At 39.7% G+C, this 14,203-nt stretch overlaps 1 protein-coding gene and 1 long non-coding RNA gene across 3 annotated transcripts in view; one reads left to right on the top strand and one right to left on the bottom strand.

Moving 5' to 3' along the window:
- The window catches only part of LOC128694658 (transmembrane protein 53), a 52,460-nt gene that overhangs the window by 28,550 nt on the left and 9,707 nt on the right, over positions 1–14,203 (bottom strand). For both annotated transcript variants that reach the window (XM_070095840.1, XM_070095841.1), the window contains exon 4: positions 9,530–9,792. In XM_070095840.1, coding sequence (XP_069951941.1) covers positions 9,530–9,792 — 263 coding nt within the window. The remainder of the gene's footprint in view (positions 1–9,529; positions 9,793–14,203) is intronic.
- Positions 1–14,203, top strand: part of LOC138854184 (uncharacterized) — a 161,870-nt gene that overhangs the window by 9,238 nt on the left and 138,429 nt on the right. The window lies entirely within an intron of this gene.

Here is a 14,203-nt window from a genome sequence, read left to right on the forward strand (position 1 = left end):
AAGATGGGTCTATGAAAGATGAGGTGAAAATGAAATAGAAGAGGGGAAAGAAGGTGGGTGGTGTGTCGAGGCATCTGCTGAAAAAAAGAAGTTTATCTATGGAGGAAAAAAAGGGAATGTAGTATAGTGGTAGCGAGTTAGCAACATTTTTGTGTGTGTGTAAGGCATGGATTTTGACACTGCAGTGAAGAGGCAACTAGAGGTTGTGAAGATATGTTTAAGAGAAATGTGTGGTGTGAATATCATGCAAAGAATTTGAAACACAGAAATGAAAAGGATATGTGGGGTCACCAAGTGTATAATTCAAAAGGATGATGACTTGAGATTGTTTCAGAAAGTTGAGAGGATGGAGAATAGGTTGATGAAGGTAGGTAGGTAGGAAGGATGGGGGGTTCCCAGAACAGATGGAGGGGATGAGGAAATGGAAGCTTAGAGTTTAAGAGGCTTGAACATCCAGCAGGCTTGCGAGTGATTGTAGACAAGTGGTTTTTAATGAACATACTGTTGAAGTGTGAGCAGAATAACATTTATGAAGGAATTCAGAGAAACCAGTGAGCTAGACTTAAGTCCTGGAGGTGGAAAGAGCAATGCCTGCACTCTGAAGGAAGGGTGGGGATGTTGCATTTGGATGGTAATCTGATTGTGATGTCAACACATGTCTGGAAAGACAGACTGAATGAATGATGGTAAATGTGTTTTGTTCTTTTTTGACCACCCTGTCTTAGAGGGAGACAACTGCTGAGTTAAAAAAAATATTTTTTTTTTTTTCAACAAGTCGGCCGTCTCCCACCGAGGCAGGGCGACCCAAAAAAGAAAGAAAATCCCCAAAAAGAAAATACTTTCATCATCATTCAACACTTTCACCACACTCACACATTATCACTGTTTTTGCAGAGGTGCTCAGAATACAACAGTTTAGAAGCATACACATATAAAGATACACAACATATCCCTCCAAACTGCCAATATCCCAAACCCCTCCTTTAAAGTGCAGGCATTGTACTTCCCATTTCCAGGACTCAAGTCCGACTATATGAAAATAACTGGTTTCCCTGAATCCCTTCACTAAATATGACCCTGCTCACACTCCAACAAATCATCAGGTCCCAAGTACCATTCGTCTCTATTCACTCCTATCTAACATGCTCACGCATGCTTGCTGGAAGTCCAAGCCCCTTGCCCACAAAACCTCCTTTACCCCCTCTCTCCAACCCTTTCGAGGACGACCCCTACCCCGCCTTCCTTCCCCTATAGATTTATATGCTCTCCACGTCATTCTACTTTGATCCATTCTCTCTAAATGACCAAACCACCTCAACAACCCCTCTTCTGCCCTCTGACTAATACTTTTATTAACTCCACACCTTTTCCTAATTTCCACACTCCGAATTTTCTGCATAATATTTACATCACACATTGCCCTTAAACAGGACATCTCCACTGCCTCCAACCATCTCCTCACTGCTGCATTTACCACCCAAGCTTCACACCCATATAAGAGTGTTGGTACTACTATACTTTCATACATTCCCTTCTTTGCCTCCCTAGATAATGTTTTTTGACTCCACATATACCTCAATGCACCACTCACCTTTTTTCCCTCATCAATTCTATGATTAACCTCATCCTTCATAAATCCATCCGCCGACACGTCAACTCCCAAGTATCTGAAAACATTCACTTCTTCCATACTCCTCCTCCCCAATTTGATATCCAATTTTTCTTTATCTAAATCATTTGATACCCTCATTACCTTACTCTTTTCTATGTTCACTTTCAACTTTCTACCTTTACACACATTCCCAAACTCATCCACTAACCTTTGCAATTTTTCTTTAGAATTTCCCATAAGCACAGTATCATCAGCAAAAAGTAACTGTGTCAATTCCCATTTTGAATTTGATTCCCCAAAATTTAATCCCACCCCTCTCCCGAACACCTTAGCATTTACTTCCTTTACAACCCCATCTATAAATATATTAAACAACCATGGTGACATTACACATCCCTGTCTAAGGCCTACTTTTACCGGGAAGTATTCTCCCTCTCTTCTACACACCCTAACCTGAGCCTCACTATCCTCATAAAAGCTCTTTACAGCATTTAGTAACTTACCACCTATTCCATATACTTGCAAAATCTGCCACATTGCTCCTCTATTCACTCTATCATATGCCTTTTCTAAATCCATAAATGCAATAAAAACTTCCCTACCTTTATCTAAATACTGTTCACATATATGCTTCAATGTAAACACTTGATCTACACATCCCCTACCCACTCTGAAGCCTCCCTGCTCATCCGCAATCCTACATTCTGTCTTAACTCTAATTCTTTCAATTATAACCCTACCATACACTTTTCCTGGTATACTCAGTAAACTTAATCCTCTATAATTTTTACAGCCTCTTTTGTCCCCTTTCCCTTTATATAAAGGGACTATACATGCTCTCTGCCAATCCCTAGGTACCTTCCCCTCTTTCATACATTTATTAAACAAAAGTACCAACCACTCCAACACTATATCCCCCCCTGCTTTTAACATTTCTGTCATGATCCCATCAGTAACAGCTGCTTTACCCCCCTTTCATTCTACGTATTGCCTCACGTACCTCCCCCACACTTACATTCTGCTCTTCTTCACTCCTAAAAGATGGTATACCTCCCTGACCAGTGCATGAAATTACTGCCTCTCTTTCTTCCTTAACATGAAACATGAAAATGTCTGCAAAAGCAGTTACTAACTTATCCTTAAAGCCCTTGGTAATTACTGGTAATCGTTCAGTTAGGCAAGAGATGATAAAACACTCACTTTCATTTTACCCATTTTCAAACACTTACCACACTATATAGTACATTATAAACCACAAGCAGTACTAGCGAGTTGTGAGGCACAGCTATGAGATACGGAGTTGCAACAAGTAGACCCCAAAATATTTTGAAGATTATCAGTACTTGCAAATGTCAAAATCTGATGACTTATAAAACTTTACAATACATAACTTTGAACACCTTTTGCTTCTGCCTTGAGTATTATTGCCAAGCTTTCATCTACTGAAGAATCAGGCTCTGAATCTTTGTTTTAAAACATATTTGGAGGTTACAATGGATGGGTATATAGTGTTTGGTTACAGTTTGAATACAATTATAAAACAATTACAATTGGATACAATTATATTGCAACTACAATTGGATACAATTATATTACAATTACAGTTGGATACAATTATATTACAATTATAGTTGGATACAACTATATTACAATTGGATACAATTACAACTGTAGGTTCAAAGAGAGCCACATATTATGCAGAGAAGTTTGGGCAAACTAATTCTAAACTTAAAAAATACTCAATCCTAATCCTAGAATATATATTTAGGCACTGTGTGACAGTAGAGCATAAGTACTTTTAGCAAAGCATATGATGGTTGAGATTAAAATATAAGGTAGTAATAGTTAAAAATCAATATAGAGTAGAAAAAAACAGGCTGTAATTGATATATTGGACAATTATAGATACAGCAATTTATGATAAATTTATATCAGACCAATGATGTGTTTTAGTGAGTGGCAGAATTACAGTAATGACAATAATGCAGGAGATTTGCAATCATATACATGATATAACATTTACATCAGATTTAATTCATACTTTTTAACAATGTTAATGAAGTAACTGGGAAAATAGTGAGCTTTCAATGCATCTTTAGGCAGAGTGCTCCATATTTCTGGGTCTTTTATTGGCATGGAGTTTCTAGATGGTTTAAGCTGTACATGTGGTATATCAAACAGACACTGTACTTGTTTCTTATACAGTAGGGCCCCACTTCAACGGCAGAATAGGTTCTAGGCTACCGCCGGAAAATGAACATCGACGGAAAGAAGAGAGAACAGAGATGCAGAAGATGTAAACAAACAGATGAATGCGTCTGGTTATGATTGATACATATTCATCTATATTATGTTTTTATTTATTTTTTTATTATCACACCGGCCGATTCCCACCAAGGCAGGGTGGCCCGAAAAAGAAAAACTTTCACCATCATTCACTCCATCACTGTCTTGCCAGAAGGGTGCTTTACACTACAGTTTTTAAACTGCAACATTAACACCCCTCCTTCAGAGTGCAGGCACTGTACTTCCCATCTCCAGGACTCAAGTCCGGCCTGCCGGTTTCCCTGAATCCCTTCATAAATGTTACTTTGCTCACACTCCAACAGCACGTCAAGTATTAAAAACCATTTGTCTCCATTCACTCCTATCAAACACGCTCACGCATGCCTGCTGGAAGTCCAAGCCCCTCGCACACAAAACCTCCTTTACCCCCTCCCTCCAACCCTTCCTAGGCCGACCCCTACCCCGCCTTCCTTCCACTACAGACTGATACACTCTTGAAGTCATTCTGTTTCGCTCCATTCTCTCTACATGTCCGAACCACCTCAACAACCCTTCCTCAGCCCTCTGGACAACAGTTTTGGTAATCCCGCACCTCCTCCTAACTTCCAAACTACGAATTCTCTGCATTATATTCACACCACACATTGCCCTCAGACATGACATCTCCACTGCCTCCAGCCTTCTCCTCGCTGCAACATTCATCACCCACGCTTCACACCCATATAAGAGCGTTGGTAAAACTATACTCTCATACATTCCCCTCTTTGCCTCCAAGGACAAAGTTCTTTGTCTCCACAGACTCCTAAGTGCACCACTCACTCTTTTTCCCTCATCAATTCTATGATTCACCTCATCTTTCATAGACCCATCCGCTGACACGTCCACTCCCAAATATCTGAATACGTTCACCTCCTCCATACTCTCTCCCTCCAATCTGATATTCAATCTTTCATCACCTAATCTTTTTGTTATCCTCATAACCTTACTCTTTCCTGTATTCACCTTTAATTTTCTTCTTTTGCACACCCTACCAAATTCATCCACCAATCTCTGCAACTTCTCTTCAGAATCTCCCAAGAGCACAGTGTCATCAGCAAAGAGCAGCTGTGACAACTCCCACTTTGTGTGTGATTCTTTATCTTTTAACTCCACGCCTCTTGCCAAGACCCTCGCATTTACTTCTCTTACAACCCCATCTATAAATATATTAAACAACCACGGTGACATCACACATCCTTGTCTAAGGCCTACTTTTACTGGGAAAAAATTTCCCTCTTTCCTACATACTCAAACTTGAGCCTCACTATCCTCATAAAAACTCTTCACTGCTTTCAGTAACCTACCTCCTACACCATACACTTGCAACATCTGCCACATTGCCCCCCTATCCACCCTGTCATACGCCTTTTCCAAATCCATAAATGCCACAAAGACCTCTTTAGCCTTATCTAAATACTGTTCACTTATATGTTTCACTGTAAACACCTGGTCCACACACCCCCTACCTTTCCTAAAGCCTCCTTGTTCATCTGCTATCCTATTCTCCGTCTTACTCTTAATTCTTTCAATTATAACTCTACCATACACTTTACCAGGTACACTCAACAGACTTATCCCCCTATAATTTTTGCACTCTCTTTTATCCCCTTTGCCTTTATACAAAGGAACTATGCATGCTCTCTGCCAATCCCTAGGTACCTTACCCTCTTCCATACATTTATTAAATAATTGCACCAACCACTCCAAAACTATATCCCCACCTGCTTTTAACATTTCTATCTTTATCCCATCAATCCCGGCTGCCTTACCCCCTTTCATTTTACCTACTGCCTCACGAACTTCCCCCACACTCACAACTGGCTCTTCCTCACTCCTACAAGATGTTATTCCTCCTTGCCCTATACACGAAATCACAGCTTCCCTATCTTCATCAACATTTAACAATTCCTCAAAATATTCCTTCCATCTTCCCAATACCTCTAACTCTCCATTTAATAACTCTCCTCTCCTATTTTTAACTGACAAATCCATTTGTTCTCTAGGCTTTCTTAACTTGTTAATCTCACTCCAAAACTTTTTCTTATTTTCAACAAAATTTGTTGATAACATCTCACCCACTCTCTCATTTGCTCTCTTTTTACATTGCTTCACCACTCTCTTAACTTCTCTCTTTTTCTCCATATACTCTTCCCTCCTTGCATCACTTCTACTTTGTAAAAACTTCTCATATGCTAACTTTTTCTCCCTTACTACTCTCTTTACATCATCATTCCACCAATCGCTCCTCTTCCCTCCTGCACCCACTTTCCTGTAACCACAAACTTCTGCTGAACACTCTAACACTACATTTTTAAACCTACCCCATACCTCTTCGACCCCATTGCCTATGCTCTCATTAGCCCATCTATCCTCCAATAGCTGTTTATATCTTATGTTTACATGTTACATAACATGTTTATTATATAATTTTGGAAAAACATAGTAGGTGGATTAATGAAAAAGTTTATATTAACGTAATAAACGACATTCAATGTGCCTCAGAGTTATTATTATTGCGTATTATTATCATTATTAATATGGCGTCCTCAAGACTAATAAGACACTCTTAGTAATTTTAATGTCTATCTGCACGCCAGCACAGTGTGTAAGTTTAATTAGGTACAGGTACACATAAGTATAATTATCAGAGTATACAGTAGACCATCAATTAAGACGGTAGCTAGGTTCCTGAAAATGCAGTGTTAGACGAATCTGTGTTAAGGGAATTTAAGAACTCATGGGACCCCCAAAAAAGCCAAACAACTTTCTTTTTTTAGGTCACCAAATCTTTTTATTTATTTTTAACACATCGGCTGATTCCCACGAAGGCAGGGTGGCCCGAAAAAGAAAAACTTTCATCATCATTCACTTCATCACTGTCTTGCCAGAGGGGTGCTTTACACTACAGTTATAAAACTGCAACATTAACACCCCTCCTTCAGAGTGTAGACACTGTACTTCCCATTTCCAGGACTCAAGTCCAGCCTGGTTTCCCTGAATCCCTTCATAGATGCTACTTTGCTCACACTCCAACAGCACGTCAAGTATTAAAAACCATTTGTCTCCATTCACTCCTATCAAATATGCTCATGCACGCTTGCTGGAAGTCCAAGCCCCTCGCACACAAAACCTCCATTATCCCCTCCCTCCAACCCTTCCTAGGCCGAACCCTACCCCGCCTTCCCTCCACTACAGATTTATATGCTCTCAAAGTCATTCTGTTTTGTTCCATTCTCTCTACATGTGCGAACCACCTCAACAACCCCTCCTCAGCCCTCTGGATAATAGTTTTGGTAATCCCACACCTTCTCCTAATTTCCGAACTACGAATTCTCTTCGTTATATTCACACCACACATTGCCCTCAGACATGACATCTCCACTGCCTCCAGTCTTCTCCTCATTGCAACATTCATCACCCATGCTTCACACCCATATACACCACTATACTCTCATACATTCCCCTTTTAGGTTCCATGGACAAAGTTCTTTGTCTCCACAGACTCCTAAGTGCACCACTCACCCTTTTTCCCTCATCAATTCGGTGATTCACCTCATCCTTCATAGACCCATCTGCTGACACGTCCACTCCCAAATATCTGAATACATTCACCTCCATACTCTCTCCCTCCAATCTGATATCCAGTCTTTCATCACCTAATCTTTTTGTTATCCTCATAACCTTACTCTTTCCTATATTTTCTTCTTTTACATACCCTACCAAACTCATCAACCAACCTCTGCAACTTCTCTTTAGAATCTTCCAAAAGCAGTGTCATCAGCAAAGAGCAACTGTGACAACTTCCACTTTGTGCTAGATTCTTTATCTTTTAACACTACACCTCTTGCCAACACCTGAGCATTCACTTCTCTTACAACTCCATCAATAAATACAGTGGACCCCCGCATAACGATTACCTCCGAATGTGACCAATTATGTAAGTGTATTTATATAAGTGCGTTTGTACGTGTATGTTTGGGGGTCTGAAATGGACTAATCTACTTCACAATATTTCTTATGAGAACAAATTCGGTCAGTACTGGCACCTGAACATACTTCTGGAGTGAAAAAATATCGTTAACCGGGGGTCCACTGTATAGTGAACAGCCATGGTGACATCACACATCTCTGTCTAAGGCCTACTTTTACTGGGAAATAATCTCCCTCTTGCCTGCATACTCTAACCTGAGCTTCACTATCTTTGTAAAGACTCTTCACTGCTTTCAATAACCTACCTCCTATTCCATACATTTGCAACAAGTCAATCTCTTTCCAAGTTTGACATTAACTGTTTCACTGTCTTACATAGATTTATGCCACTGATGCCAGGGTTGTTTATGTAGGTCTACCTTTTGAGCTCGGCTTCCTCAGATAAGCCATGAGTGGTAAATTTTGGCCTAGATATGAGAGAATGGATCTGTGCAGCAAGGCCTCATCACGTCAAAGGAAGAACTGATACAGAGTGCATTTATGGCCCAAAGAGCCAGTAAAGCATTTAGATTACTGAGAATGCCTAAATGTACTCAAGGAAACATGATAATATATATGTGGAAAATACTTGAGGATCTAGTTCCCATCTGCTGGAGTGACATATGGGAGAAAGTGTAAAATAAACCCAGTTTATGACAGGGGCACCAAGGGCACAATATGAGAGCATTATAACATCTGCAGCCCCAAACTATTCAACTTCTTACCAGAAGGTATCAGAAACACTGAAGGAACAAGTGTAGAAGTCTTCAAGAGGAAACTGCACACGTATCTCCACCAAGTACCGAATCAACCAGGCTGTGATGGGTATGTGGGCCAGCAGGCTACCAACAGAAACAGCTTGGTTGATCAGTCAAACACCAGACAAGCCTGGCCCAAGTCTGGGTTTTGGAGTGGAAAAAACTCAAAAGGTACCAGTACAGCCTCTCCTCATTTAGTGATGTATTCGCTTACTGACAATGCAGACTTACAATGGGCTCTGACCAGTTTACATACCTAAATGTATATTATAGCTGATTTCCTCTATTCTGTATAGTACAGTACACTACTGTATAAGCATTTAAAAATATACCAGAGATGTTATAAGTGGTGCAAAGGTGACATTAAAACAATATCAAGGATGGCTGACAAACCCACTACCATTATAGTATGTTCCTCACTTAACAACGAATTCGTTCACCATGGTCCTAGGAACGGAACTCTGCCGTTAAGTGAGGAGAGGCTGTATATCAGAGGTATATCATGGAGCCTGAAAAAGATTTTACTAGTTTCAAGTGGTACTTTCATACATCAATCACTTCTACATAAAACTCTTTGGCGAAGTTTACACTAAGCAGCAACAAAAACTATGAAATTATGAGGTGCAAAAACATTCATACCTATATTAAAAAAAAAAAAAAAAAAAAAAAATTACTGTGTTTGGATTCATTATTTTCAAATGTATTGTTCAGAATGGCATGAAATTTTATATTTAAGATAACCCAATAGCACTGATGTTCCATAGAAGTTTTAGCAAATTCAATTGGTGCTTAAAAAGAAAATTAGGCTGAATACTCCCTTAAGTTAATTAAATACAAGTAAATTACAGAGGAAAAATTATCATACCTGAGTACAAGCGCCGGGGAGAAGGCGTACTGTCAAAAATTATTCCCTTGACTGAGATATTAGGAGCATCAGGCTCTGTAAAAGCCTTTGTCATAGAATAATAAAGGATGGACCCATTGTTACTGAAAATGTGGAAGAATACTGGATGATCATCCAAACTCATGTCTCTCAGTAAGGCTAGCAGTTTACGAGCAATGGGGTTCCTTGCTCCTGGTCTCGCAAACATATATGATAATGGGGATGTGTACCGGATTGTAATACATCTGTGGAAAAGATGGTTAAGTAAGTGGTGTACAAATAGTGATAATACAATTTCTGAAAAGTGATAAAACAACAGCAAAGTGAATTACATTGTGTTATCTAAAAATCTTGTACAAAAATCAAGAGCGTCATAAAGAAATTGCAAGTAAACTAACCACATTTTACTCTGGTTACTGTCCTGTAATCAAAGCTATACTTGAAAACTTCATATATGGAATGAACAACTCGTGCGGAAAAATGAAGTTACATTCTTGACAACTTGAAAAAAGACAAGTATTTTTTTAATTTTAAATTTGTCTAAAAATAATAAAATAAATATTTTATAAAAATCCAGCAGGCATACAGATGTTATGGATATGCAAAAACATCTTTCAACAAACTGGCTGTATCCCACCGAGACAGGGTGACCCAAAAAGAAAAAACAAAAGTTTCTCTTTTTAACTTTAGTAATGTATACAGGAGAAGGGGTTACTAGCCCCTTGCTCTCGGCATTTTAGCCTCCTTTTACGACACACATGGCTTACAGAGGAAGAATTCTATTCCACTTCCCAAGGAGATACAAGGAAATAAACAAGAACAAGAATTAGTAAGAAAATAGAAGAAAACCCAGAGGAGTGCATATACATATGCTTGTACATGCATGTGTAGTGTGACCTAAGTGTAAGTAAAAGTAGTGAGACGTACCTGATATCTTGCATGTTTATGAGACAGATAAAAGACACCAGCAATCCTACCATCATGTAAAACAATTACAGGCTCTCATTTTACACTCACTTGGCAGGACGGTAGTACCTCCCTGGGTGGTTGCTGTCTACCAACCTACTACCTAGAACACAAAAACATATGTATACAGTATTGTATATTATGTAGAGTTAACCTAAGATGACTTAACCTAAGATGACTCTTAAGCCAATGGGAATATTTGTTTCCTTAAATTCTGGCAGTTGATGCATGATGGGTTTGATGTCAGTGAAAAGGGCTGTTATGACCCTACTACCTGGAGTTTACCTGGAGAGGGTTTCGGGGGTCACCGCACCCGTGGCCTGGTCCAAGACCAGGCCTCATAGTGGATCAGGGTCTGATGAACCAGGCTGTTACTACTAGGCAAAACATCAATAAAAGATACTAAACTGTGTCTTACTTTGTAAAGAACCATTCTAAAGACAGTGTACAGAAGCAAGGACAAAATATTAAATACTATACTTCAAAAATCATTAGAATGTTCCCTTGCTGGATGTACCTCCTTTTAATCATAGGAGACGTATGTATTAAGTAGCTAAATTATTGATCTCCAAAGCATATCAGTGTTGTATACCAGAAGAGTTACAAGGAATGATGAAAACAAACAACAATAAGCATTATGACAGAATAAGCCGAGTCAAGAAAATTTATGTTTATAAAATATTAACAATATGAGTCATGGTTCACTTTCACTCATTGTAGATTCTTTAGTTCTATTTTTAATTAATAATATCCAATAGTAATTCTAGGTAGTAGGCTGGTAGACAGCAACCACCCAGGGAGGTACTACCATCCTGCCAAGCGAGTGCAAAATGAAAGCCTGTACAGTGGACCCCCGGTATTCGATATTAATCCGTTCCTGAGAGCTCATCAAATACCGATAATATCGAAAACCGAATCAATTTTCCTCATAAGAAATAATGGAAATCAAATTAATCCGTGCAAGACACCCAAAAGTATGAAAAAAAAAAAATTTACTACATGAAATATTAAGTTTAATGCAATAGAATAATTACAATAACAATAAAATAATTGACACTTACCTTTAATGAAGATCTGGTGATGATTGATGGGATGGGAGGAGGGGAGAGGTGTTAGTGTTTAGAAGGGGAATCCCCTTCCATTAGGACTTGAGGTAGCAAGTCCTTTTCCGGGGTTACTTCCCTTCTTTTAATGCCACTAGGACCAGCTTCAGAGACACTGGATTTCTGTCGCACAACATATCTGTCCATAGTGGCCTGTACCTCCCGTTCCTTTATGACATTCCTAAAGTGTTTCACAACATTGTTAGTGTAATAGTCACCAGCACGGCTTGCAATAGCTGTGTTAGGGTGATTGTCATCAAAAAAGGTTTGCACTTTAAGCCACATTGCACACATTTCCTTAATCTTTGAAGTAGGCAACTTCTTCAATTTCTTTATCCCCTCCTCCGAAGCAGTTTCCTCAAGTGTGGCCTCTTGCTGTTGAAGATGATCTATCAGCTCATCAGTGGTTAGTTCTTCACTGTCCTCCTCCACCAACTCTTCCACATCCTCCCCACTAACCTCCAACCCCAAGGACTTCCCCAATGCCACAATGGATTCCTCAACTGGCATAGGATTCTCAGGGTTAGCCTCAAATCCTTCAAAATCCCTTTTGGCTACACATTCTGGCCACAGTTTTTTCCAAGCAGAGTTCAAGGTCCTCCTAGTCACTCCCTCCCAAGCCGTACCTATAAGGTTTATACAATTGAGGATATTAAAGTGATCCTTCCAAAACTCTTTTAGTCAGTTGAGTTTCTGTGGTCACTATAAAGCACTTTTGAAACATAGCTTTTGTGTACAGTTTCTTGAAGTTGGAAATGACCTGCTGGTCCATGGGCTGCAGGAGAGGAGTGGTATTAGGAGGCAAAAACTTGACCTTAATGAAGCTCATGTCCCCAGAAAGTCGCTCTGCCAAGTCTGTAGGATGACCAGGGGCATTGTCTAATACCAGGAGGCACTTAAGGTCTAATTTCTTATTCAGTTAGGTAATTTTTCACAGTGGGGGCAAATGCTTGGTGTAACCAGTCAGAAAAAGTCCCTAGTGACCCATGCCTTACTGTTTGCCCTCTACAGCACACACAAATTAGCCTTGAGGACATTGTTTTTCCTGAACACTCTGGGAGTTTCAGAGTGATACACCAATAAAGGCTTCACTTTGCAATCACCACTAGCATTGGCACACATGAGAAGAGTAAGCCTGTCTTTCATAGGCTTATGTCCTGGGAGTGCCTTTTCCTCCTGAGTAATGTAGGTCCTGCTTGGCATTTTCTTCCAAAACAGGCCTGTTTCGTTGCAATTAAACACTTGTTCAGGTTTCAGTCCTTCACTGTCCATGTAATCTTTGAATTCCTTCACATATTTTTCAGCTGCTTTTTGGTCTGAACTGGCAGCCTCACCATGCCTAATCGCACTATGTATGCCACAACGATTCTTAAATCTTTCAAACCAACCTTTGCTGGCCTTAAATTCACTCACATCACCACTAGTTGCAGGCAATTTCTTTACCAAATCGTCATGCAACTGCCTAGCCTTTTCACAAATGATCGCTTGAGAGATGCTATCTCCTGCTATCTGTTTTTCATTTATCCACACCAATAACAATCTCTCAATATTTTCTAACACTTGAAGTGGCTGTTTCGTAATCACAGTTGCACCTTTTGCAAGAACAGCTTCCTTGGTTGCCGTTTTCCTGGTCACTATAGTAGAGATGGTTGATTGGGGTTTATTATACAACCTAACCAGCTCCGACACACGCACTCCACCTTCGTACTTTGCAATTATCTCTTTCTTCATTTCAGAAGTCATTAGCAACTTTTTTCTCGAAGGGTTGGCACTAGAAGCTTTCTTGGGGCCCATGGTGACTTATTTTGCAGAAACAAGCACCAAACACAGCGATAATACGGATAATATGGAATGTACCGAATGTATCCTTAGATGCACGCACACTGGCTGGCTTGTAAACACTGGCACACATGGGGCAGTTCAGGCCACATGTGGACATGTCTTGTACGAATCGTATCGAATACTGGATTTTCAATCGAATACCGAGGAAATTTTTTTGCGATATAATGCATCGAATACCGGATTTATCGAATACCGATGCCATCGAATACCGGGGGTCCACTGTAATTGTTTTACATGATGGTAGGATTGCTGGTGTCCATTTTTCTGTCTCATGAAAATGCAAGGTTTCAGGTATGTCTTGCTACTTCTACTTACACTTAGGTCACACTACACATACATGTACAAGCATATATATACATACATACCCCTCTGGGTTTTCTTCTATTTTCTTTCGAGTTCTTGTTCTTGTTTATTTCCTCTTATCTCCATGAGGAAGTGGAACAGAATTCTTCCTCCGTAAGCCATGCGTGTCGTAAGAGGCAACTAAAATGCCAGGAGCAAGGGGGCTAGTAACCCCTTCTCCTGTATATATTACTAAGTGTAAAAGGAGAAACTTTCGTTTTTTTTCTTTTGGGCCACCCCCGCCTTGGTGGGATATGGCCGGTGTGTTGAAAGAAAGTTCCAATAGTAATAAGATATTGCTTCAACATGTATTACAAGTTGAAATTGAACAGTTCCATAATCTTAACTTTCAACAATATCATGTGCCTGGTGGGTAGAGATGGCATGGTTAATATATATACAT

Source organism: Cherax quadricarinatus, chromosome 51 (assembly GCF_038502225.1).
Source record: "Cherax quadricarinatus isolate ZL_2023a chromosome 51, ASM3850222v1, whole genome shotgun sequence".
Classification (NCBI taxonomy): Eukaryota; Metazoa; Arthropoda; class Malacostraca; order Decapoda; family Parastacidae; genus Cherax; species Cherax quadricarinatus.